This window comes from Oncorhynchus masou, chromosome 21, assembly GCF_036934945.1.
Source record: "Oncorhynchus masou masou isolate Uvic2021 chromosome 21, UVic_Omas_1.1, whole genome shotgun sequence".
Classification (NCBI taxonomy): Eukaryota; Metazoa; Chordata; class Actinopteri; order Salmoniformes; family Salmonidae; genus Oncorhynchus; species Oncorhynchus masou.
The window spans coordinates 29,830,148-29,854,724 of NC_088232.1; the positions used below are offsets into that span (position 1 = coordinate 29,830,148).

Here is a 24,577-nt window from a genome sequence, read left to right on the forward strand (position 1 = left end):
ACTGACTTGTGCGAACACATTAAGAGAAGGGTGGGAAAGTGTTAAGAAGGTGCTAAATGTGATGCGCTGTCTGGCAGGGAAGGAGTGGGGGGCTGGGCGTTCCTCATGGAGGACCATGTATGTTGCATTGATCCGATCTATAGTAGACTATGGCAGTATAGCGTATGGTTTGACAGCCCGGACCTCATTGGAAAGGCTAGATGTCATACAGGGGCAATGACTCAGAATATGTAGTGGGATGTTTCGGACGTCCCCAGTGGCTGCACTACAGGTGGAGATGGGGGATATGGCATTGAGATTAGGAGACAGCAGCTGGTAATTAATTATTAGGACAACCTACAGGGACATGGGGTGACTCATCCTGCGAAAGGGATTTTACAAGCATGCTGGGAACATTAGGGGAGACAGAACACAAGCTTTGGGTGAGTAATACCCAGGTGAAGGAGGTGGGACTGTATGGAAGGGTTCTTTAGTAACGGTAGCTATTCCTGTAAATCCACCATGGCTACACCCACTTCCAGTAGTTGATCTAGAAGTGTTGGGGAGACTACAGAAAGATAGGGAGAGTGTTGATCCATCTGATTTGTTTAAGAGACGTCTGCATACTGTGTATCAGGATTTTGTGGAAGGACAGGATGTACTGGGAGGACAGGGTGTACTGGGTCAGCATTTGTAGTGCAGGAATTTGGGGTTGATGTCAGGAAACATATTACAGATCATCTGGCTGTATATATACAGTGGAGCTGATGGCCATACTGTTGGCCTTGCAGTGGGTGGAGGAAGACAAGCCAGACAGAGTAGTTATTTGCTCTGATTAATGTGCAGTGTTAATGAGTCTCCAGTCCTTTAGCTCATGTAGCAGACAAGACCTGCTTTATGAGGTGCTACAAACCCATGGCAGGATTAGACAGATGGTTATACAGATGAGATTTACTTGGGTCCCGGCCCATGTGGGGGTTAGGGGGAACGAGGCAGTTGATGTACTGGTTAAACAATCACTTAGTAGTGGGGATGTTGATGTTGTAGTTTCAATGAGCAAGGCAGAGACAAAAAGCCTGATATGGACAGTAATGGTGCAGAAAAGGCAGGAGCAGTGGAATAGAGATACTAAGGGCAGGCATTTATTTCAAGTACAGAGGAAAGTTAGGGAGGACTGCAGAAAGGGACAGAAGAGAGGAGGCTATTTTTACAAGATCAATGGTGGGACACAGCCAGTTGATTAAGACCTTACATGTGATAGGACAGCATTCAACATGAAAGTGTGATTATTGCCAGGAAACAGACCATGGAGCATGTATTGCTACAGTGTGGGCAGTATCAGAGGGAAAGAGAGAGGCTGAGATATAGTATGAGGGAGAAGGGGATACAGGAAATTAGTTTAAAGAGTATATTGAGAAGAAAGTCATTAGATATAGTCTAGAATATGTTGTTATCTTTTTTTAAGAGCAACAGGGCTGGCAGGATTTAGTTTCTCCCTGTCTCTGGCCCACACTCCAGTACAGTAGAGAGCGGTAATGCACCATGACGTTGGATGCCAAAGCGCCGCTAAACCCCACCGAAGAAAAAGAAGAAGGAACTCCATCTATTGTTTTTGGCTTCCACACGGACCTAAATAGTAAAGACCAACACTTCCTGTTGTTAGTGGCAACGTGGGGCATGCGTTTTTAATATTTAGAACTTACAATTATTGTACATTAGTGTTATGAGTGGAAAGTATATTTGACAGCCTCGACAATGCAGATATCCAGTGTGAATGATGTGAAGATTTATAATTTAAGCCACGGAAAGTCTCTACCAGAGGTAAGACACGTTTTCAAAAGTAGCTAGCTAGCTAACTTTAGCTAGCAAGCAAGCTAATTTACAATACAATAAGCTAGTTAGCCACTGTTAATGTATACTACTTTGATAACCGATTGAATCTCCTAAGTCAAGTCGTTTTTATTATTAGCTACTATAACGTCATTGCTCTCGGTCTTGTCTTGAAGCACAGGCATGCCAAGCAACTAAGTTAACGTTAGCTAGCCAGCTAGCTGCATCCATGGCCAGTAAGCATGGAGGTTTATATTCCTGTGAAATTGGGTATGAGCTCACAAAGTAAACAGTAGCTTGTCATAATAACCAGAGTATGTGAAAACACACGTCTCAATATTTGTTTCCCAGTGGCTTTCAGATCGAAAGAAAAGGGCATTGCAAAATAAAGATGTTGGTGAGTATTCATTTTACTAATGTCAATGTCTTATAGGTGTTTGTGTGCTGGCCAAGTTGTCAGACTGTATATTTTCCTGTGCTCACGCGTCACCACCCTAATGTATTTTTCTCAGACATCCAACGCAGGATCGAGCTCATCCAGGACTTTGAGATGCCCACAGTGTGCACCTCAATCAAAGTGTCAAGGGATGGGCAGTTTATTCTCGCAGCAGGTGAGGTTTTGGCTTGCTGTCACTGTCAGATACATTTGGCATATTAGTAGAGTAGAACAGTAAAGAATTGTAAGTAATTGCAGTGCAATTGCAGTTTTCAGCGGGGAATTATGCCACCTAAATTAGGCTGTGTTTTTACATTTCGCAAGTCAGAAAAAAAGTCTGCCCGGCATGATGTTCCTTCATCGTCTATATGAGCCAATTTGCACGTCCCATATAATGTGGTAATTATGAGTCGAAATCCACTTAGCCTATTTTCTGGCACATTGATTTATTTTCTTTTGCGTGTTTTATGTACAGCCACGCAGTGCTAGTGCATGGGCTTACTGTGATGTGATTGCCGAACAGCAAACTTGACTAGTTTATAAATGGTGTTGAACTGACTGAGTAAAGTTGATCATATATCCATGGTATCACATATGGACAAGTAAACTAAAGATATCGTTTGTATTTTCGATATGAAGTCCGGCAGGACTTGCCAGACAGTGACGTTATGTGGGTGACTCATCAGTAGGCTACCGAATCGCGTCGGTAAGAGAGCCGTTCATTTGGCTCCTGGTTATCGGCAGATAAATTATGAAAACATTCCATGAAGATGGTGAATCCTCCTCATTGCAGAAACAATATGTAGGCTAGTGGAGTGATAGTCTCACTCTGTTCCAAAATATCATAAAAGATAACAGATGTAATTGTTTTAAAAGCTAATGATACTTACATTGCATTCGGAAAGTTTTCGGACCACTTTACTTTTTATATGTTTTGTTACATTACAGCCATATTCTAAAATGTATAAAATAACCCCCCCCCCCCCCCCCTCCTCATCAATTGACACACAATACCCCATAATGACAAAGCAAAAACAGGTTTTTAGAAATATTTGCAAATGCCTTATATGTATTCAGACCCTTTGCAATGAGACTCGAAATTGAGCTTATGTGCATCCTGTTTCCAATGATCATCCTTGAGAAGTTTCAGTGGTAAATTCAATTGATTGGACATGATTTGAAAAGGCACACGTCTGTCTATATAAGGTCCCACAGTTGCCTGTGCATGTCAGAGCAAAAACCAAGCCGTGAGGTCAAAGGAATTGTCCTTCTATCTAAGAGACAGGATTGTGTTGAGGCACAGATCTGGGCATGGGTAGCAAAAAATGTCTCCCATCATTGAAGGTCCCCAAAAACACAGGAGCATCCATCGTTCTTAAATGGAAGAAGTTTGGAACCACCTATACTCTTCCTAGAGCTGGCCACCGGGCCAAACTGAGAGGGGAGGGGGTAGTGCCTTAGTCAGAGAGGTGACCAAGAACCCAATGATCACTCTGGCAGAGCTGCTCCAGAGCGCTCAGGACCTCAGACTGGGAGGAAGGTTCACCTTCCAACAGGACAACGACCCTAAGCACACGGCCAAGTTAATGCAGGAGTGGCTTCGGGACAAGTCTCTGAATATCCTTGAGTGGCCCAGACAGATATCGGACTTGAACCCGATCGAACATCTCTGGAGACCTGAAAATAGCTGTACTGCGATGCTCCCCATCCAACTTGACAGAGCTTGAGAGGATCTGGAGAGAAGAGTGGGAGAAACTCCCCAAATACAGGTGTGCCAAGCTTTTAGCGTCATACCCAAGAAGACTCAAGGCTGTAATCGCTTCAACAAAGTAATCAGTAAAAGGTACTTATGTGAATACTTATGTAAATGTGAATACTTATGTCAATGTGATATTTCATTTATTTGTTTAAATTGACCGTTTTTCTTAGTCATTATGGGGTATGGTGTGTAGACTGATGGGGGGGGTTGAATTAATTTTAGAATAAGGCTGTTACATAACAAAATGGGAAAAGTCAAGGGGTCTGAATACTTTCCAAATGCACTGTATATGTTATTTTCAAAGATATTGATATAGGTCTACTGACTTCATCAGTGTATCAGAGACCATGGTTAACACCTGCTTCCTCCTTCGATCATACCTTTATTGCAGATATTTGTGGGTCAGTTGTTAAACACGTCTTTTTTTACTGAATTACATACTGCAATCAAAAAAGAGTTGCAAACAATTTAGCTGATGTCGATCTTCTCTTAACACGTATGGAACTAGAACTTAATTGAGCACCTGTTCTGTTATTTTAGAGACCCATTTTTCCATTTGAAATTGCCCATCACACAATTTGTTTGATTCTATTATATTGAACCTTTAATACATTTTTCTAGGTAATTTGGGCTATTTACTTAATTTTTCTTTTTTAATAAAATACATAATTTGAAGAACAAACAATTGTGGCATTTCAGAATTTGCAGTAAAATACTTTAATCTTGAAGACAGGTTAAATGTAAACAAATAAAAATAATTTGGTTTAATGTTCTCATACTTAAATGGTCCTGATCATATAGGCCTAGACAATATCCAAAAAAATGAACATTTCACTGAATCCATGCATTTTCAGTCATTTTAAATTGTAAACACAACACAACAACAAATGTTTCCAGTCTGGGAGGTAATCTCAATAAAGTATTCAATAATTTAGCTGTTTATTTCGGATGGAATCCGAATGTACCAGACGCCACCAAAATGGAGATGTAAAAAGTTCTTAACTCCAGCCCGGGGGATCTTAGCTGGATCATTGTTCTATTTGGCTGGCCTCTGCATGTGCTTGTGGAAAACACCAATTGCTGTTATATATGAATTTGTCACTTTTTTTAACATCCTTTCAGGCACATACAAACCCAGGATCCGATGCTATGACACGTATCAGTTGTCCTTGAAATTTGAACGGTGTCTGGATTCGGATGGTAAGTGATAGACCCAGTAGTTATATTGTTACATAATCGTAGGGTGATCGTTCTGCTTCTATGGTTGGCTGGAATTCTGACTTGCTATGAGAATCCCTGCAAGTATCCCTCCCTCCTTTTGTTGTGAAGTGAGTGACTGGTCCATAGGAAGAGGATCCAGCTGTCTCAGTGATGGTGTCAGATAGTCCTGATCCACTAATGAAAGCTTGCAGGCCTGAACCAATTACTCTGTCCTTAATATTTAACTACGGTGCAGCCAGACATATACATTTTCAAGCAAATACACACCTGCCTGGGGACCAGTCACTGAATTTCTAAGTACATCGTCTGGAATATGACAGTGTTTGATTCTGGAAAGGTACCTCTCAGGTCCTCTACAAGCCAGAATGTTGAATACAATTATATTTGAACTTACTCTGCCGGAAAGTAAAATATCCAGAGGAAAGTATTGTTTACCCAACGTTTTAGAGCACTTGTACTGAAGTAGACATTTCTGTCATCTGGCAAAACCATGTGGACCATGTGTTGGTCCCTTAACCAACCTGCAAGACTTTGGTTAGTATGTGTGGTTTGTGTATTAACTATTTTGACCAACACAATGGACAATTGGCAGATTCATTTGAAATATATATATATTTTTACATTTGTGACAGACAAGGGACGTTTAGGATTTTTCTATGTATGGCGTTGTCTACATAATTTTAAGACATTGCCATGTTTTGTGACGAACACACACCCGACATACACAATTGCCATAATGTGATGGTCACCAATAAAGAAACCTTTTGCATTGTACAAAATCCTTAACCAGTAGATATTATTTTTTCTTATAGCTAGTTCTGAAAGTGTGTTTTTTCCCCCTCACAGTTGTGGCCTTTGACATTCTGTCTGATGACTACTCGAAGGTAAGACAGACTTACTGTTACGACGTTGTTTCCTGCAGTGGGGGTTATCTAAACTTTATCTTCTACAAGCAAATGTGACCTGATATTGTTGTTTGTCTAGTTGGTGTTTCTGCACTGTAACCGGTACGTGGAGTTCCACTCGCAGCATGGACACTACTACAAGACACGCATTCCCAAGTTTGGTAGGGACTTTGCCTACCACTACCCCTCCTGCGACCTCTACTTTGTTGGAGCAAGGTAAGGGTTAAAAGCCAAAGGAGGTGGATCATTCACTGTTTTGATTTCCTATGTATCATTATACTTGTCTTTAACATCAAATCAACCTTACAGTGAAATGCTTACTTACGAGCCCTTAACCAACAATGCAGTACAAATAAGAAATAAAAGTAACACGTTATTAAAGAGCAGCAGTAAAATAAAGACAAGTTGAAGTTGTGTTAATGTTGACTGGGCACAGTAAGACTGAATCCTTTTTCAGCTCAGAGATATTCAGACTCAATCTGGAGCAAGGCAGGTTCCTCAACTCCTTTCAGACAGATGCTGTGTAAGTATACATCAACAATACATTATTTATGAAGCCAGCTGTGGCCGATTCCACCACAGCATTGGGTGGAAATATTTTTGGTGTCACAGATTGTTCTGGCAATTCTCACATAACTGCATTGTGAGGAAGGATGTTTAACATGGTTTTCACAATTGTATCACAAACTTTTTTTCTTAAAAAAAAGGATATTTCTGAAAGTGCCAATTTTAGGACCCTTTTATTCTTATAGATGCCTCCTGTAATACCCTATGATCCATGAACCGTACATGGTACAGACAACATCTTGATGTCATATACTCCTTATAGTGTGCTCTAAAATATGGCGTATGTTTATATTCTGAAATAGACATTTTCACATTAATTTATTCAACATATATTGAATATTCATAATATTCCAAATATTCTGATTATATAAAAAGTACCTTTTTTTAAAAGATTTTGCTTATTTTTTTAGACATTGTTTGGAACAATATACTCTTCAAACACATCACATTTCCAGAGTGGCCTCTGGTACTTTTGAATAAAGTATCAATCATATAATGTCAATTTCTATCTATAAAATTGTTAATTTCTTCAAAAGCAGCAGAGAGCCCATTCTGGAATTATGTACAGAAGTTGAATGAGTGTATATTGTTTAAAACAATATGTCTTTACAAATAAACAAAATCAAAGGGGGTACTTTTGAGATATTAAAAGTGCATTGTAATTTCCATAATGTTCATAAAATATCCATCATATACCTGCAGTAATAGTGGAATGATAGTGTTTCACAGTATTACTCACACAGTGTTATGATTGGCTGTGATATTCACCTATTGATTTCTCCCGCCAGACTGGCTTCTGTTGTCGAAATGGGAAAGCTGTTTTGCCTTTGTGGCTGTGGAAACAAAGTAGAAATCGTTGTCATTTCTTTGTTGCTAAAAATCTGCACAATTCGTTCAATTTCAGTTTGTGAGAAAACAAGAACTGAATACTGTAGGGAATCATTGTACCATCTAAATCACTGTGAAATACAGTACCAGTCAAAAATTGACACACCTGCTCATTCAAGGGTTTTTCTTTATTTTGACTGTTTTCTTCATTGTAGAATAATTAAATGAAATAACACATGGAATCAAGAAGTATATTCTTCAAAGCAGCCACACTTTGCCTTGATGACAGCTTTGTACACTCTTTGCATTCTCTCAACTAGCCTAATGAGGAATGCTTTTCCAACAGTCTTGAAGGAGTTCCCACATATGCTAAGCACTTGTTGGCTGCTTTTTCTTCACTCTGCGGTCCAACTCACCCCAAACCATCTCAATTAGGTTGAGGTTGGGTGATTGTGGAGGCAAGGTCATCTGATGCAGCATTCCATCACTCTCCTTCTTGATCAAATAGTCCTTACACAGCCTGGAAGTGTGTTTAGGGTCATTGTCCTGTTGAAAAACAAATGATAGTCCCACTAAGTGCAAACCAGATGGGATGGCATATTGCTGCAGAATGCTGTGGTAGCCATGCTGCCTAAGTGTGCCTTGAATACTAAATATATCACTGACAGTGTCACCAGAAAAGCACCAACACACCACCACTTCCATGCTTCACGGTGGGAACCACACATGCGGAGATAATGCGTTAACCTACTCTGTGTCTCACAGGCACTGTGGTTGGAACCAAAAATCTCAAATGTGGACTCTTCAGACCAAATGACAGATTTCCACCCGTCTAATGTCCATTGCTTGTGTTTCTTGGCTCAAGCAAGTCTCTTCTTCTTATTGCTGTCCTTCAGTAGTGGTTTCTTTGCAGCAATTCGACCATGAAGGCCTGATTCACGCAGTCGTCTCTGAACAGTTGATGTTGAGATGTGTCTGTTACTTGAACTCCGTGAAGCATTTATTTAGGCTGCAATATGAGGTGCAATTAACTCTAATGAACTTATCCTCTGCAGCAAAGGTAACTCTGGGTCTTCATTTCCTGTAGCGGTCCTCATGAGAACCAGTTTCATCATAGTGCTTGATGGTTTTTGCGACTGCACTTGGAACTTTCAAAGTTCTTGAAATTTTCCGGGTTGACTGACCATGTCTTAACGTAATGATGGACTGTCGTTTCTCTTTGCTTATTTGAGCTGTTCTTACCATAATATGGACTTGGTCTTTTACCAAATCTTCTGTATACCACCCTTACCTTGTCACAACACAACTGATTGGCTCAAACACATTAATTAAGAAGGAAAGAAATTCCACAAATTAACTTTTAACAAGGCACACCTGTTCATTTTGTATGCATTCCAGGTGACTATCCAATGAAGCTAGTTGAGAGAATGCCAAGAGTGTGGAAAGCTGTCATCAAGGCAACGGGTGGCTACTTTGAAGAATCTCAAATATAAAATATATTTTGATTTAACATTTTTTTGGTTATTACATGATTCCATATGTTATTTTATAGGTTTTGATGTCTTTACTATTATTATACAATGTATAAAATATTTTAATGTTACAGTGAAATGGGTGCAGGGAAGGGGGATATTTATTTTGAATGCAGCCAGCTTCCACATAGAGGAGAAATTCTGTTTAGTACCTTTTTTAATATTAATAGTTTTAATGTTGAGTAAATTCATGTGTGAAATTGTATTTCAGAATGTAGGGATACTCCCTATTTTAGAGGACACTATTATGAGTATAACAACAATAAGGTGTTGTCTGTATCATGTACTGTTCACGGATTATTGGGTCTTACAGGTTGCATCTAAAGGTCTTAAAAAGGGCTGTATATTGGCAACTTTCATCATGAGTTTCCAAAAATGGTTTGTTAAAAATTTTAAAAGGCATATCAAACATCCTTTCTTCCAATTAAGTTTATATGTGAGAGTTGCCAAAACAATCAGAGATACATTTTTTGTTGTTGTTGTGCCATGCTGACACAGAATCGCCCCTGTGCATTACAATACAGTAAATACAGTCACTTCAAGACCAGTATGCATATGGTGTGATAATGTCTCTTTTTGCCATTTCTCTGACTGACAGGGAGCACAATGTGTGTGACATCAATCCTGTCCATCAACTGTTAGCTTCAGGAACAACCGAGGTGGGTGGAGCCTATGTGCATATAATGAGAGATTGGATCGGACATAACCTGAACCTTATTGACATCATTTTGTGTGTGTGCCTGTGTGTGTCTAATCATGTTCCCTGTGTTGTTGGTGGCTAGGGGAAAGTGGAGTGCTGGGACCCTCGTGTACGAAGTCGGGTGGGGATGCTAGACTGTGCCTTGAGCAGCGTCACAGAGGGAACAGAGTAAGTACAACACGAGAACATGAACAGTTACATGTATTTAGAAAAACGCAATCATTCAAATCCATGATCTGGATGTGTTTGTCTTTAGAGTGGAGGGCTTGCCATCGGTCAGCGCACTCAAGTTTAATGGCTCTCTCACCATGGCTGTGGGAACGAGCACTGGGCAGGTATGAACTTTTACAATGGCATCTTGTGTGTCCTAATAGCTGGGATAATGCAGAAAACTGTCTAAATGTTCCCCTCCCCACAAGTTTCCCCATTGACGATCTGTCTGCCTGGTACTGTAGGTCCTAATCTATGACCTGCGCTCTAGCCGCCCCCTGCTGGTAAAAGACCATTACTACGGCCTTCCTATCAAGTCTGTCAACTTCCAGGACCACCTAGACCTGGTACTGACTGCGGACTCCAAGATCATCAAGATCTGGAACAAAGACACGGTAAATGTTTATGAATGTTGAAAAGATATTTGATTCAAGGCACCAGACATCAACCAGGTTTCCATCCAACTTTTAAATTATTATTATTATTATTTTGAATTACCCCCTTTTTTCTCCACAATTTTGTGAATACAATCTTGTCTCATTGCTGCAACTCCCCAACGGGCTCAGGAGAGGCGGAGGTCGAGTCATATGAAACATGACCCGCTTAACCCGGAAGCCAGCTGCACCAACGTGTTGGAGGAAACATGTTAATCTGCCCGCCACTAGGAGTCGCTAGAGCACGATGAGCCAAGTAAATTTTGAGCCAATTTATTTTTTGCGAGTAAAGTACGTCGGATAACAAATGTCATGACAGGCCTAATGGAAACAACAAATTTGTCGGTTACGTTTCCAAATGTCATCAAAACAAAATTCACTAGACAATGTGAGATCTTTTTGTGTCTGTAAAATTGAAGTTAAACTGACAGTGTTTTAGCAACATGACATTTTAAAATCTGTTCATATACACCCCAAGGAAGAATGACAGTTTAAAAAAAAAAATCATTTTCTGACAATGTTTGGGAGTGATATATAGTAAGGTATTTGAAAGTTCAATAGCCATAGCCAATCCAAGCTACAGTAGGCTTATATGCAAATAAGCCATTTGCCACACAGGCTTGCCATCATTCACTTTGAACCAGACTGTGTTTACAGGCAGTTGAAACAGCGGAACTTTCGATCATTAGAATGCATTCGCCGAAAGCCACAAAATACACCTGAATTTAAATTTGATGTAAATACCACAGGAGTCCTCTTACATTTGGAAACTTCACAGTCCTACTGATATTAACAACCATGAAAGGTAGGCCATCTCTCCCTCAGTTGCCTATTCACGTGAACAACAACAAGATCAACAACTAATGCTTGCCAGAATGAGAATCTAATGAGGGAACATTAGATAACCCCTCTCAAACATTTTAAGCTAGTTGGCTGTCAGAATTGCACTGAAACGATAGGGAATGGTAGTCTGCTCGTTCTTCTGCAGCTTGCCTGCCAATGCATGCTTTTTCCAACCCACATTTGAACAACTGAATAGGAACTTGCTTGCCAGCCTGCCAAATACATTTGATTGACATCTAAAAGATATGTTAACTGTGGATCAAATCAAATTTTATTAGTCACATGCGCCAAATACAACAGGTGAAATGCTTACTTACGAGCCCCTAACCGACAGCTAATAGTCGTTCAAGTTCAGCATACAAACCGATTCACATTTCTTGATAGCTTATTAAATGACACCTGCATCTCTAGCTGTAGCCATCAAAAAACAATATAAGGGGGAAGAGTCGGTCACTCATCCACTCCTCCAATGACATGACATCCTCCCAGCAGTTAGCTAACATTAGGCTCCGTGTTTTTAGCTTGCTAAATAAATACCTAGTTGCATAAATAGACACGCCTATCCCAGTGGAGTCAAACTCTATCAGCGCATGGGCAATATTGAAAAAACACAATGAATTCACGGGCCAGACATACAAAAAAGCACAACTGCGATCCAAACTGGCCATTGTTTTATTTGAAAAATTATGGCCCTTTATGATGCCCATGTATGTACATAGAATGTTGTATATAGCGTTTTAACATATTAGAACAAATAAGAGAGATATATTTGTCCAGCCTCTGCTGTTATGCTTCCAGATGTGAATAATTCCAAGTAACAAAAATGTAGCTATAGGTTTGTTGTAACATTTAAACTTAAAACATGTGTGACTTTTTTGTTGTTGCTGTAGACTCATTTCTACTCTCTTTTGTGTCCTATTCGGGCCGCGGGCCTTGTGATCATTGCCCTTGCTAGTTCGATTTATTGTTACATTCCCAACCTTAGTTACAGTCCAGCAAACAATGTACCAGGCCAGCAGGGATTTACAACCTGATAGCTATATTTTCTTGGACTACCAAGAAATGTATTGGTGAATTACATTAATCATGCATTGAACTCTATCCATCTATTCTGCCAACAATTCCTTAATTAATGTATGTCATGTAATTTTGAGTCAAATAGAACCTATTTTTAAAACCTCTAATGAAGTTGGTTTTGAAGCATAAACTGGGAATTTTATATTTTTTTACTGATTTATAATGATTGTCTGTTTGTTTCATATCTGCAAAGTAGTTAAACCACTGTCAGTTCCACTTGAATTATGCGAGAAATGGTGGTGTAAACGCCTTTATGCACAAATATAATAATAATCATATCGATGTAAACTTGGAGTCACGCGATGATATGTTGTGTGGTCCTCCACTACGACTCTAATAAGCATGCTGTTTATTAGACTACAGATTAACAACATTTTGAACTTCACAGGGTGGTGAAAATGCACGCTTGATGCTTCTTTCAGTTAACATTGAGTCTTATTCTGGTGACATGATGCTTAGCTGCAGTTTGACTAATCAAAATGGTCTATGTTTTTTTGTCCATAATAATGTCATCATGTAGGCTATATCTATATATATATATATATATATATATATATATATATATATATATATATATATATATATATATATATATATATATATATATGTAGGCTGTATCTGAGAGCTGTTGGGTAGAGCGCACATGCCAAGACCACAGTGGGCACATTTGCTATATAACTGATAAAACCATCAGTAGAGTTGAAAATGCAATGGAAACCCATTTAACTTGTATTTTTTATTCGATACATGGGAATCTAACCACTGAAGTTATTTTTATGTGCACTATGTTATCATGCACACACTTTTATCTGCAACAAGTCTGTGTTGAAGGAAACACCCCTCTGGTGGGAAAATGCACATATTGCTTTTATGCAAATTCTAGAATATAATATATAATAGACTATTTCCGGTATGGCGACCGTGAGGGAGTAAGTTAAAGGTGATCCGCTTGGCATTCCCTTTTTTATATAAAAAAAATGTGCCTCTTAAATTTGAAAGAACTCGACTCAAAAGTCAAGAAATAACAAACATCATGTTGGCATACTCATTGTTACAGAAAATACTATATCGAGAAATAAAAACAAACACAGCGAAACAATGCGGTCATGGACCAAGTAGCTGATGACTCAACTAAAGTGAGTTTAGAGACACTACTAACAGAAAAAGATGAAGTAAATATCAGATCTATACTGATATGACTGAACTGGGAAAACGTATGAAGGAGTCCGAAACCGGGTTAATTCTAGCGATAATTGCATGAGAGAAACTCTAGAAAACCGTGGATGAACAAAAAAACAATCATTACGGGCCTTACTGACAACGTAAACGGGATGGACGACTTCAGTCACCGCTCAAATCTTTGTTTGGTAAATTTCCTCAAGCTGTAGAACAACCGGAATGGCAGAATTCCAGGAAAATGTAATACCACACAACTACTGGGCCAGGAGAACGTCACACGGGCTCCCACAATTGAATAAGCACATTTGAACATGCTGCCCAGGAGGGGACACCAGCAGCAAACCAAGGGGCATCATAGCAAAGTTACTTAACTATAGGGACAAAGATAAAGTTCTATGACTGGCCATCCAAGCCTGGAAGTTGGTTGTCGGACCTTTGATATATGAGGACCAACGGATCTACAGTACATCAACACCAACATGTGCAGAGACCTCTACATGAAGTGCAGAGACCTCTACATGAAGTGCAGAGACCTCTACATGAAGCGCAGAGACCTCTATATGAAGCGCAGAGACCTCTATATGAAGCGCAGAGACCTCTACATGAAGCGCAGAGACCTCTACATGAAGCGCAGAGACCTCTACATGAAGCGCAGAGACCTCTACATGAAGCGCAGAGACCTCTACATGAAGCGCAGAGACCTCTACATGAAGCGCAGAGACCTCTACATGAAGCGCAGAGACCTCTACATGAAGCGCAGAGAAATTGACACCATAAGGAAAAAGATATGGGGAAAAAATAATCCTGTTCCCTTTGATGTACCCTGCACAACTACGGGTCAAATGGAAGGAAAGAAACATCACACTGAAATTAGCTAAATAAGTTACCAGATTTCTGGATAACCTGGACAAGGAGAACGGTGGAAATGGCCGTGATCTATTTGTTTTAAGTAACGAACTGACAAGTGAACAAGACAACATGGTGATTGCTATGATCTCTAGACAATTATTTTTGAATGATCAAGAGCCAATAAATAGGCTATAAAGGCTTGAGTGGGTGTGAAGAATTGAAATGGCCCATATGTGGAAAAAGCATTTTTTATGTTAAAAATGTCAGTGTCATTGTACACTTGGTTGATGAGAGACCACTAACTAACTATCACAGTGCTATAACAGATATTCTAACCATATCTTTGGTCTGTTTCCCCCCAGGGAAAAGTGTTCTCCTCCATTGAGCCCCAGACGAACATCAACGACGTGTGCATCTATCCTGGTTCTGGTGAGAATCACCTCAGAAAGACTGGTCCATTCTATAAGTAATGAGCCAGATTCACTAAAAATTCTGTACCAATTCTGTACCAATTTTAACTTGGAGGGTTGACCTACACTTCAGGCACTCTTATCTGCTTCGTAGTCATTTACCAGTATGCTCAACTACCACTAGATGGTGCCAAGTGACCTCATCAACAAGTCCTAAACACTTCTGCACCAAGGATATGCTTATTTGTGAGATGGCTTGGACTTTGCTTTTGAAATAAGACTGCAACTCTATCCATTGACAGCTTCTCTACCAGCAATTATGCCTAATTACAGCAATGTTTACTGAGCACTTGAGTTAAACTGTTTAAGACGCTCATTCATGGTGTAATTGCTGTAATTTCACGTAAATAGCAAATCCGCACAACCATTTGCATGGATGATTTGTTGTCAAAGGAAGATGAAGATGGGAGCAAGCCAGACTTTTGTCAGTAATGGTTACATACATTTTAAAAATCCAACAAGGGTTTTGCTATTTCCTATTTGACTAGTCTACTGCCTGCATACCTACTATAGTCACCCTATGTTTATGTGGGCTCTACTTTCTGCATGTTCATGCAGTTAGGCTTGTAACTAGAGTCAAACAAAACCAGCAGACAATGAGCCTTTTTGTACAGTTCCGCATAACCTTAGTTTATAGCAATGCTAACTTCAGTATGGGGGAAAGGATCTGGTTGTTTTGTTAGCTCATCTCACTCATCCACATCTTTTATTTTTCTCTCCTAACTTCACAGGTATGCTCTTCACTGCCAATGAAGACCCTAAGATGAATACATTCTATATCCCTGTGAGTTCTACCACCCTTGCACTCCCTCAGGCCCATTTGAGAGTTTGGTTTAACTGCTAGTTTTACATGCCTCGGTGTGCATGATTGGTTTGAAAGGTATATTTTCCCATGAGATAGAGTTACTCCATGGTGTGAATTGAAACCAAACCGACCAAGGCAGTATAGAGAAGGCATGGAAGGACGATCTCTGTTTTGAGGTCTTGAGTTTTCGAGACATTCATTTGTTCAGTTTAGTGTTTACGGCATCCCCATTTGGCTGGTGTTTTATGGTCTGCAAAAAACACTAAAGGGCATTATTCATGGAAAACCTCCCACTGGGTTTTACCTAGAAAGTACCCTTGTTGGAACGTGAATGTTCTTCAGCAACAGGTGGCCTTGTGCCTACCCCTATACCAGCTTTTCAGTTCTTATAGGAAAAGTGTTTGTACATTGTTTTAAAAAAAACATAACTTTTTTAATATATTTTTTTAATAGTCTAGTTAGGAGGTTAATGTGTGTGTTTCTACGGTAAAGTGGTCTCTAGGAAGTTGAGGTGTGTGTACTGTAATGTAATGTAGTCTATGTATAGAACGATCATGTGGTAACCCTGACGCGATTAGTTTCTGGTCCCATTCATTAACCACTGATAAGATCATTGTGATGGTGAGATACAGAAAACAAGTTCTTAAATAGCGTGTGTTTGGGGCTACAAAGAGCTTATACTGAACTTAGGAAATATTGCGTTCATCTGTTAACAGCAAACACATTCTATTTTTGGTTATTGGAGTTTTGGGATACTTCTGCAGAAAATGGAAGGCCGATATCAAACATTCACATAGCGGTGCTCAAACTGCTCTGAATAAATAGCTACATTTTTCACTCAGGTATGGTATGAACATCAATGGTAACTTCAAATATAACACAACGTTGTCACCTTGTTTGGTTTACTCATCTAATCTATCATTCATGAATTTGAGGCAGGCATATGATTCCAATTCCAGAGAGCTCCTTTCTCCCTGGTTTTTCAACTGGTGTACAAAGGCCTCCAACACATGCCTCCCTAGATGCCTACATTACAGTAGGGCAAAGTTTGGAAGTTAACATTAGCCATTTGCTCTTCAATGATTACACTGAGGAAGGGGACATTACGTAGACTTTGAACTCTGATTTGATAGGACAGAACTCAGTTTGGATTGAACCCAGTGGCATTAAATTAGCTTACGATGATGGGGTGATTTCAATCTAATAAGACTCAGTCAATCCTTGTCGACTCATCCTCAGAGCCCTGAGAGGATTGGATAGGTGCAAGCAACATGGCAGAAACTACACCTAGCCAACTGGAATGTTGCCAACACCTACTTCCCTTACCAGCCCACAGCGCAGTAAAAAGAGGGAAATATATTGAATTAGAATTCTTAAAATGTTCCTTGTTCTTCATTCCTTTTCCCTCCTTCACTACATCCCTTGTTCTTTTCTCTCCTTCCTCCCCTCCATGTTGTCCCTGTGTAGGCACTGGGACCTGCTCCTCGCTGGTGCTCCTTCCTGGATAACCTGACAGAGGAGCTGGAGGAGAGCCCCGAGAGTACCGTCTACGATGACTACAAGTTTGTCACCCGCAAGGACCTGGAAAACCTGGGTGAGAGTAGCGCTGTTAAGTGTAGAGGTTGACTGATTATGAGTTTTCAACGCCGATACCGATTATTGGAGGACCAAAAAAAAGCTGGTACCGATTGATCTGACGTTTAAAAAAAAAAAAATGTATTTGTAATAAGGACAATTACAACAATACTGAATGAACACTTATTTTAACTTAATATAGTACATCAATAAAATCAATTTAGCCTCAAATAAATAATGAAACATGTTCAATTTGATTTAAATAATGCAGAAACAAAGTGTTGGAGAAGAAAGTAAAAGTGCCATGTAAGAAAGCTAACATTTAAGTTCCTTGCTCAGAACATGAGAACATATGAAAGCTGGTGGTTCCTTTTAACATGAGTCTTCAATATTCCTAGGTAAGAAGTTGTAGGTTGTAGTTGTTATAGGAATTATAGGACTATTTCTGTCTCTACTATTTGTATTTCATATACCTTTGACTATTGGATATTCTTATAGGCACTTTAGTATTGCCAGTTTAACAGTATGGCTTCCGTCCCTTTCCTCGCCCCTACCTGGGCTCGAACCAGGAACACATCGACAACAGCCACCCTCGAAGCAGCGTTACCCATGCAGAGCAAGGGGAACAACTACTCCAAGTCTCAGAGCGAGTGACGTTTGAAACGCTATTAGCGCGCACCCCGCTAACTAGCTAGCCATTTCACATCAGTTACACCAGCCTAATCTCGGGAGTTGATAGGCTTGAAATCATAAACAGAGCAATGCTTGGAGCATTGCGAAGAGCTGCTGGCAAAATGCACGAAAGTGCTGTTCGAATGAATGCTTACGAGCCTGCTGGTGCCTACCATCGCTCAGTCAGACTGCTCTATCAAATCATAGACTTAATTATAACATAATATAATATATATAACACAGAAATACAAGCCTTAGGTCATTAATATGGTCGAATCCGGAAACTATCATCTCGAAAACAAAACGTTTATTCTTTCAGTGAAATACGGAACCTTTCCGTATTTTATCTAACGGGTGGCAACCGTCATTGAAAATAAGAATGTGTTCTTAAATGACTTGCCTAGTTAAATAAAGGAGTAAAAAAAAATGGTCGTCCAAAAATACAGATTTCCGATTATGAAAATTTGAAATTGGCCCTAATTAATCAGCCATTCCAATTAATCGGTCGACCTCTAGTTAAGTGCATAGATTACATGTATTTTCCCCCAGCCCCTGCTTCGAGACTGATGCATGATAATGGTCCATTCTAAATCCAAACAAATTTCACACACATTATTTGGTATATGTAAAGATAAGATCATATCAAGAATAGTCTGATGGGTGACAATATTAGATTATCAGTTGTGAATGATATATTATCACTTGTGAATAGTGCTCAGTTTGTGTGCAGTAAGGCAAGAAACGGCACGTGCCTTTTCCCCCGACTTTAAAAAATAATAATCGCACACCTCATGTAGCCAAGCCCATAGGCCTATATGTTTTGATAAGGTTTGTATCACAACTAAAGTGGCCAAATATCTTCTTCAAAATGACGTTCATTAATCCGCTTTACCAAGGGTTGTAGAGCCTAATTGGCATACAAACTCAACGAGAGTTTCAAGTTTGGGGAAGATTATATTCACCAAAAAAATGCTTCTTTATAATTAAAGCATTACATGCATAATCACATTTGCAGTCAGTTTTGAGAATGGTGTTTTCCCACTAATAGATTGCATTTTGGAACATTCACGCTTATAGCCTACTGCCGTATAATGTGAAGAAATAGCCTAATAGTTCACTTTTTAAGCTGAAAGTATTGATTTGTTGTGTCAGCCCTGTTTTTAGAAGGATTTTGATTCTAGTGGTGGAATTCATTTGGGATCTATCATGTCCCACAACTATCCAAGACTGTGTTTGAATATTTCTTTCTCACACACAATAGAAAAGTCAACTTTTGTACTATGGGGGATAGTAGATTGACATAAGCTAGTGCTTTTGCTGTTTGTTAGGCCTACTCATCTTGTTGGCTGACGAAAAGTAAATGTGGACAGTTCTTCCAACATCTTCAATATGCGCCTCAGAATTCAATAAGGACGCACGCAGTTGCTTCCTCGATGTGTCTGTCTTCACTTGTAGCCTGTGAGAAGGACCCGCTCACGTGATGGATATTGGCTAATAAGAATTGAGATAGTGTATTCGGGAAGTATTCAGATCCCTTCCCTTTTCCAAATTTTGTTATTTTATTCTAAAATAGATGAAAGTTTTTTTCCCCATCCACACAATACCCCATAACAACAGAGCAAAAACAGTGAAAAAAATAAATAAAATACAAATGAAATATTACATTTACGTAAGTAAATGTTTGGCTGTGATTACAGCCTTAATTCTTCTTGGGTATGACGCTACAAGCTTGGCACACCTGTATTTGGGGAGTTTCTCCCATTCTTCTCTGCAGTTCCTCTCAAGCTCTATCAGGTTGGATGGGGAATGTCGCTGCACAGCTATTTTCAGGTCTCTCCAGAGATATTCGATTGGGTTCGGGCTCTGGCTCGGCCACTCAAGTACATTCAGAGACTTGTTCCGAAGCCACCCCTGCATTGTCTTGACTGTGTGCTTAGGGTTGTTGTTCTGTTGGAAGGTTAACCTTTGTCCCAGTTTGAGGTCCTGGGTGCTCTGGAGCAGGTTTTCATCAAGGATCTCTCTGTACTTTGCTTCATTCATCTTTCCCTTGACCCTGACTATTCTCCCAGTCCCTGCCGCTGAAAAACATCCCCACAGCATGACCCTGCCACTACCATGCTTCACTGTGGGGACGATGCCAGGTTTCTTCCAGACGTGATGCTTGGCATTCAGGCCAAAGAGTTCAATCTTGGTTTCATCAGACCAGAGAATCTTGTTTCTCATGGTCTGAGAGTCCTTTAGGTGCCTTTTGGCAAACTCCAAGCGGGCTGTCATGTGCCGTTTACTGTGGGGTGGCTTCCGTCTTGCCACTTTACCATGTTTAAGGCCTGTTTGTTGGAGTGCTGCAGAGATGATTGTCCCTCTGGAAGGTTCTCCCATCTCCACAGAGGAACTCTGGATCTCTGTCAGAGTGACCATTGGGTTATTGGTCACCTCCATGACTAAGGCTCTTCTCCCCTGATTGCTCAGTTTGGCCGGGCGGCTAACTCTAGGAAGAGTCTGGGTGGTTCCAAACTTCTTCCATTTAAGAATCATGGAGGCCACTGTGTTCTTGGACCTTCAATGCTGCAGAATTATTGTTGTACCCTTCCCAAGTTCTGTGCCTCGACAAAATCCTGTCTTGAGTTCTACGGACAATTCCTTTGACCTCAGTGCATGTCAGAGCAAAACAAGCCATATCAACTGTGGGACCTTATATAGACAGATGTGTGCTTTTCCAAATCATGTCCAATCAATTGAATTTAGCACAGGTGGACTCCAATCAAGTTGTAGAAACATCTGAATGGAGACAGGATGCACCTGAGCTCAATTTCGAGTCTCATGAATACTGAATACTTATGTAAATAAGGTATTTCTGTTCTTATTTTTAAAACATTTGCAAACATTTCTAAAAAACATGTTTTGTTTTTATTAGGTATTGTGTGTAGATGTATATGATATATATATATATATATATATATATATATATATGTATTTATGTATGTGTGTGTGTGTGTGTGTGTGTGTGTGTGTGTGTGTATATACATTTTCGAATAAGGCTGTAACATAACAAAATGTGGAAAGAGTTTAGTTGTCCGAATACTTTCTGAATGCACTGTGCCTGAGAGAGCCGTGTGAGTGAGAGGTTCTTCGGAGCATGCGGCCTGGAGAAGGGTATTAGTATATTCAGGCCACAGGCACAACGACCACTGGCTGTAAAAGGCATGGATTTTTTTAGGGGGTGTTACGGCCACACAAAGGGGATGCTGCCGGGAAATTTGAGGCATTATCAAGTGCTTGTCAAATTATGAATGAGAAACTGATGAAGTGTGTGCACCCTGCGCAAAAGATAAAGCAGAGCCTTTCATGCGAATTGTTTCAACTCATCATTATTCACATCATGCAGCCTTATAATGTATTAACAACGTATAGCCTAATGTTTGTATCACAACTAAGATTGCATAAATAACTCTAAATTAAGCATATAGGAGGACCTGTTTCTTTGTTAACCACTCAACACAGACTAGCACAGACTAGCTGCATATGCGCACTCCCTCAAATCGTTTGGGTTATTCAGCTATGTTCAATTGTATTCTTCATACTGTAAAATAATGCGACAGAATTCTAAGCAAATCTTGTCTGCTAAATGAATGAATATGGCCCACAGCCATATTGCATAGCCAGATCAGGACCTAACATAAGGACAACTCAAGAGTATGCTATTTTGTTCTTCTGAAATAGACTACATTTTCATCATATCATGTTTCTTTAGACCTGTCTACAATAAATAATGGATTTATTGTGAAGGTGTAGGCTATATTACAGGGATTTATTAGACTTTTTTACATTTAGATTTTAGGCTGTGCATGGAAGCCAGGATATATTAAATGTGTTTGTTAATTAATGGTCAATTACCGTGAGGCCGGCAGTTATTTTCTTGACAATCACCAGCTGACAAAATGTCACTACCGCCCCAGCCCTAGGTGAGAGGGGGGTAAAGATTTGTTCCTCCAAGATCTCCAGAAATACAAGTGCCTATTGAATCGAGCATTCAAGTTATTTTAGGCCTACAGGTCCTAGGGAACCTTCCAGGGCTGTCTACACTACACTTGTCATTCAGTGGAGACCATTTTGAATTTAGGCATATTGAGGCAACACAAAGGCCCGGTGTACAAGTCCCTCCTAAAAATGAACGGTAGGGGAAACACTGTCGGAATGGAGAGAGAAATTAAGAGATGGAATAAGGGATAGTGAGAGATAAAGGGGTGGCGAACAGAAGGGTTGAAAGAACAGAAGAATGCTTGGGTTTGCACTAAAGAGATCAAATGACAAAGACGAGAAATTCAGTTGGTTTGGGAGGAATAAAAGGAGGGGGAGGGTGAGAGTGGGCAGGAGGGAGTGGTGGAGTAGATTAGGGGGGAAGGGGAGTTCAGTTCACTGCAGCTGTGAAATGTCCTTGTTATGTAACAGACAGGCTGCCAGACGGATAGTGAGATTTCTGGGGAAAGGGGGGTTCTATCTTTTTACCACACACACACACGCACACAGTCCTTGCGAGGGTTGGGGAGTAACTGATTACATGACATCTGATTACAAATCAGCTAACTGTAATCTGGCCAGTGTAGGCGGTCATTGTAAATAAGAGTTCTTAACTGACTTGCCTAGTTAAATTAAATACGTTCCGTTACCAGCAAAAATATTGTAATTAGATTACAAACAATTTTGAAATATCGATTATTACTTCTTGGATTACTTTTAAATTATTTCTCAGTAACATTCAATTCAGCATTGAAAATGGGCACAAGATTAAGTTTGTTCCACCTGAGCAAGTCTGACCACAAGTCAGAGAGCACTATGATGACACACCAAATGCGTTTGATGGAAGCTTTTTGTCTTCTAATGCCTCTTAAAATGAAAGTAATCCAAAAGTAACGGAAATGAATCGGATAACCTTACTGAGTTTGGGTAATCCAAAAGTTACGTTACTGATTACAATTTTGGACAGGTACCTACTAACTGTAACGGATTACACTTACAAAGTAACCTAGCCAACCCTGGTCCTTGCGTGCCTCAACTCCCACACATTCCTGAATTAAAGTGGCCTTCTGGAATGAAACTAAGCAGAGACTAAAAAGCCTCATGGCAGTCACTAACTCAACTTCATTCAGAGCTTAAAGAATTGTGGGTGGAGACGGATGTTACAAAACTTTATCTAAATGCTCTCAAAAGGTGTCTTGCCAAATAGCTGAAAAGGCCAAGTTAGACGAATCTAGCACAAAATTAAAGAAGCTTTCATTACAGTCCTGTTCTTTAGCATACACTTGATTATTAAAGTCTGTAATATGAAGTAAAAGCTTAATGATTGTAAAACCCACTGCTAAGTATATGCCTACCCTATGTTCCCTACTGTCCTGAACGTGTCAGTTTAAATGGGAACAACCAGCCTGTTGAAAGAAGCAGATGTCTGCAGATATCTGTAGTCTTGTGCCATTTTCTTACAGCACATTCCAGTAGGCTGCTTCTCAAAGTTAAAGGGATAGTTCACCCAAATTACAAAATTACATTAGTTTCCTTACCCTTTTAAGCCAATGGTATTCAAAATCAGGTACGGTGGGGCCACCAAATTTAAATAAAACTATATTTTTGGGGGGCTGGGGAACCAAAAATGAACCGTACAGATTATTTTATGGGACAATATACAAAAGTTTTGAAAAAAGATACATTTGCAAAATACAATTTCATTAAGTAAATTTATTTATTGCTTCTCTTAATTTTGATAAGAGATGAATATGTACGGAATTGAAGGTTATTTGTTGATGTGAAAATTAACATTTACAACATTAGATTTGTGGTGGGGTCGACACAATTTCTGGCGAAAAAAATTGTGTCCCCACTGAAAAAGGTTGAATACCACTGTTGGAAGCGGTCTATGGACAAGGTATATGACAGCAATCTATGCTTTGGATTAGTTTCCGTGGCACTGTTCCTGGTCATAAATCCCATTCATGTCATGGTACCGATATTAGCATTTTACGCGCATCATGTTCAAATCTTCTATAAGTGATGTCGTTGAGCTTCACAATCAATTTTAGATACTTTCAGATGATTTGGACATGATGCGTGAAAAATGCTAATATCGGTACCATGACTCGAATGGGGCTTTTGCCACAACTGCTAAAACGTTAGCATTTGGAAACGGTGCCAGGGAAATTATAACAAAGGAACTCCCCACACCTGGTTGTCTAAGACTTAATTGAAAGGAAAAAACAAGAACCTGTAGACACTTGGCCCTCCATGGAATGAGTTTGACATCCCTGGCTTACAGGGTAAGAAAACCTATGTGTAATTTAGTCGTTTGGGTGAACTATCTCTTTTATTAATAATACTCCTTACTGGGCTTGGCAACACACGTCACCAATTTGGAAGAGCACCAATATTTTATGTTTCAGGTGACATGTAGCCTGCCTCAGGGAGGTTGAATATAGAGACACTGTAAATAAAATATACACTGCTCAAAAAAATAAAGGGAACACTAAAATAACACATTCTAGATCTGAATGAATGAAATATTCTTATTAAATATTTTTTTCTTTACGTAGTTGAATGTGCTGACAACAATCACACAAATGATCAATGGAAATCAAATGTATCAACCCATGGAGGTCTGGATTTGGAGTCACAGTCAAAATTAAAGTGGAAAACCACACTACAGGCTGATCCAACTTTG

General features: G+C 39.7%; 1 protein-coding gene across 1 annotated transcript in view; it reads left to right on the forward strand.

The window, feature by feature from the left end:
* The first annotated feature begins 1,606 nt into the window (after nucleotides 1-1,606).
* Nucleotides 1,607-24,577, forward strand: part of nol10 (nucleolar protein 10) — a 33,165-nt gene continuing 10,194 nt past the window's right edge. Inside the window, exons 1-14 of the mRNA XM_064928011.1 lie at nucleotides 1,607-1,800; nucleotides 2,161-2,206; nucleotides 2,322-2,420; nucleotides 5,127-5,204; nucleotides 6,072-6,109; nucleotides 6,210-6,346; nucleotides 6,588-6,653; nucleotides 9,656-9,716; nucleotides 9,840-9,925; nucleotides 10,014-10,092; nucleotides 10,213-10,362; nucleotides 14,712-14,778; nucleotides 15,551-15,603; nucleotides 17,092-17,218. Of these exons, the coding sequence (XP_064784083.1) occupies nucleotides 1,735-1,800; nucleotides 2,161-2,206; nucleotides 2,322-2,420; nucleotides 5,127-5,204; nucleotides 6,072-6,109; nucleotides 6,210-6,346; nucleotides 6,588-6,653; nucleotides 9,656-9,716; nucleotides 9,840-9,925; nucleotides 10,014-10,092; nucleotides 10,213-10,362; nucleotides 14,712-14,778; nucleotides 15,551-15,603; nucleotides 17,092-17,218 (1,153 nt within the window). The 5' untranslated portion in view covers nucleotides 1,607-1,734. The remainder of the gene's footprint in view (nucleotides 1,801-2,160; nucleotides 2,207-2,321; nucleotides 2,421-5,126; nucleotides 5,205-6,071; nucleotides 6,110-6,209; nucleotides 6,347-6,587; nucleotides 6,654-9,655; nucleotides 9,717-9,839; nucleotides 9,926-10,013; nucleotides 10,093-10,212; nucleotides 10,363-14,711; nucleotides 14,779-15,550; nucleotides 15,604-17,091; nucleotides 17,219-24,577) is intronic.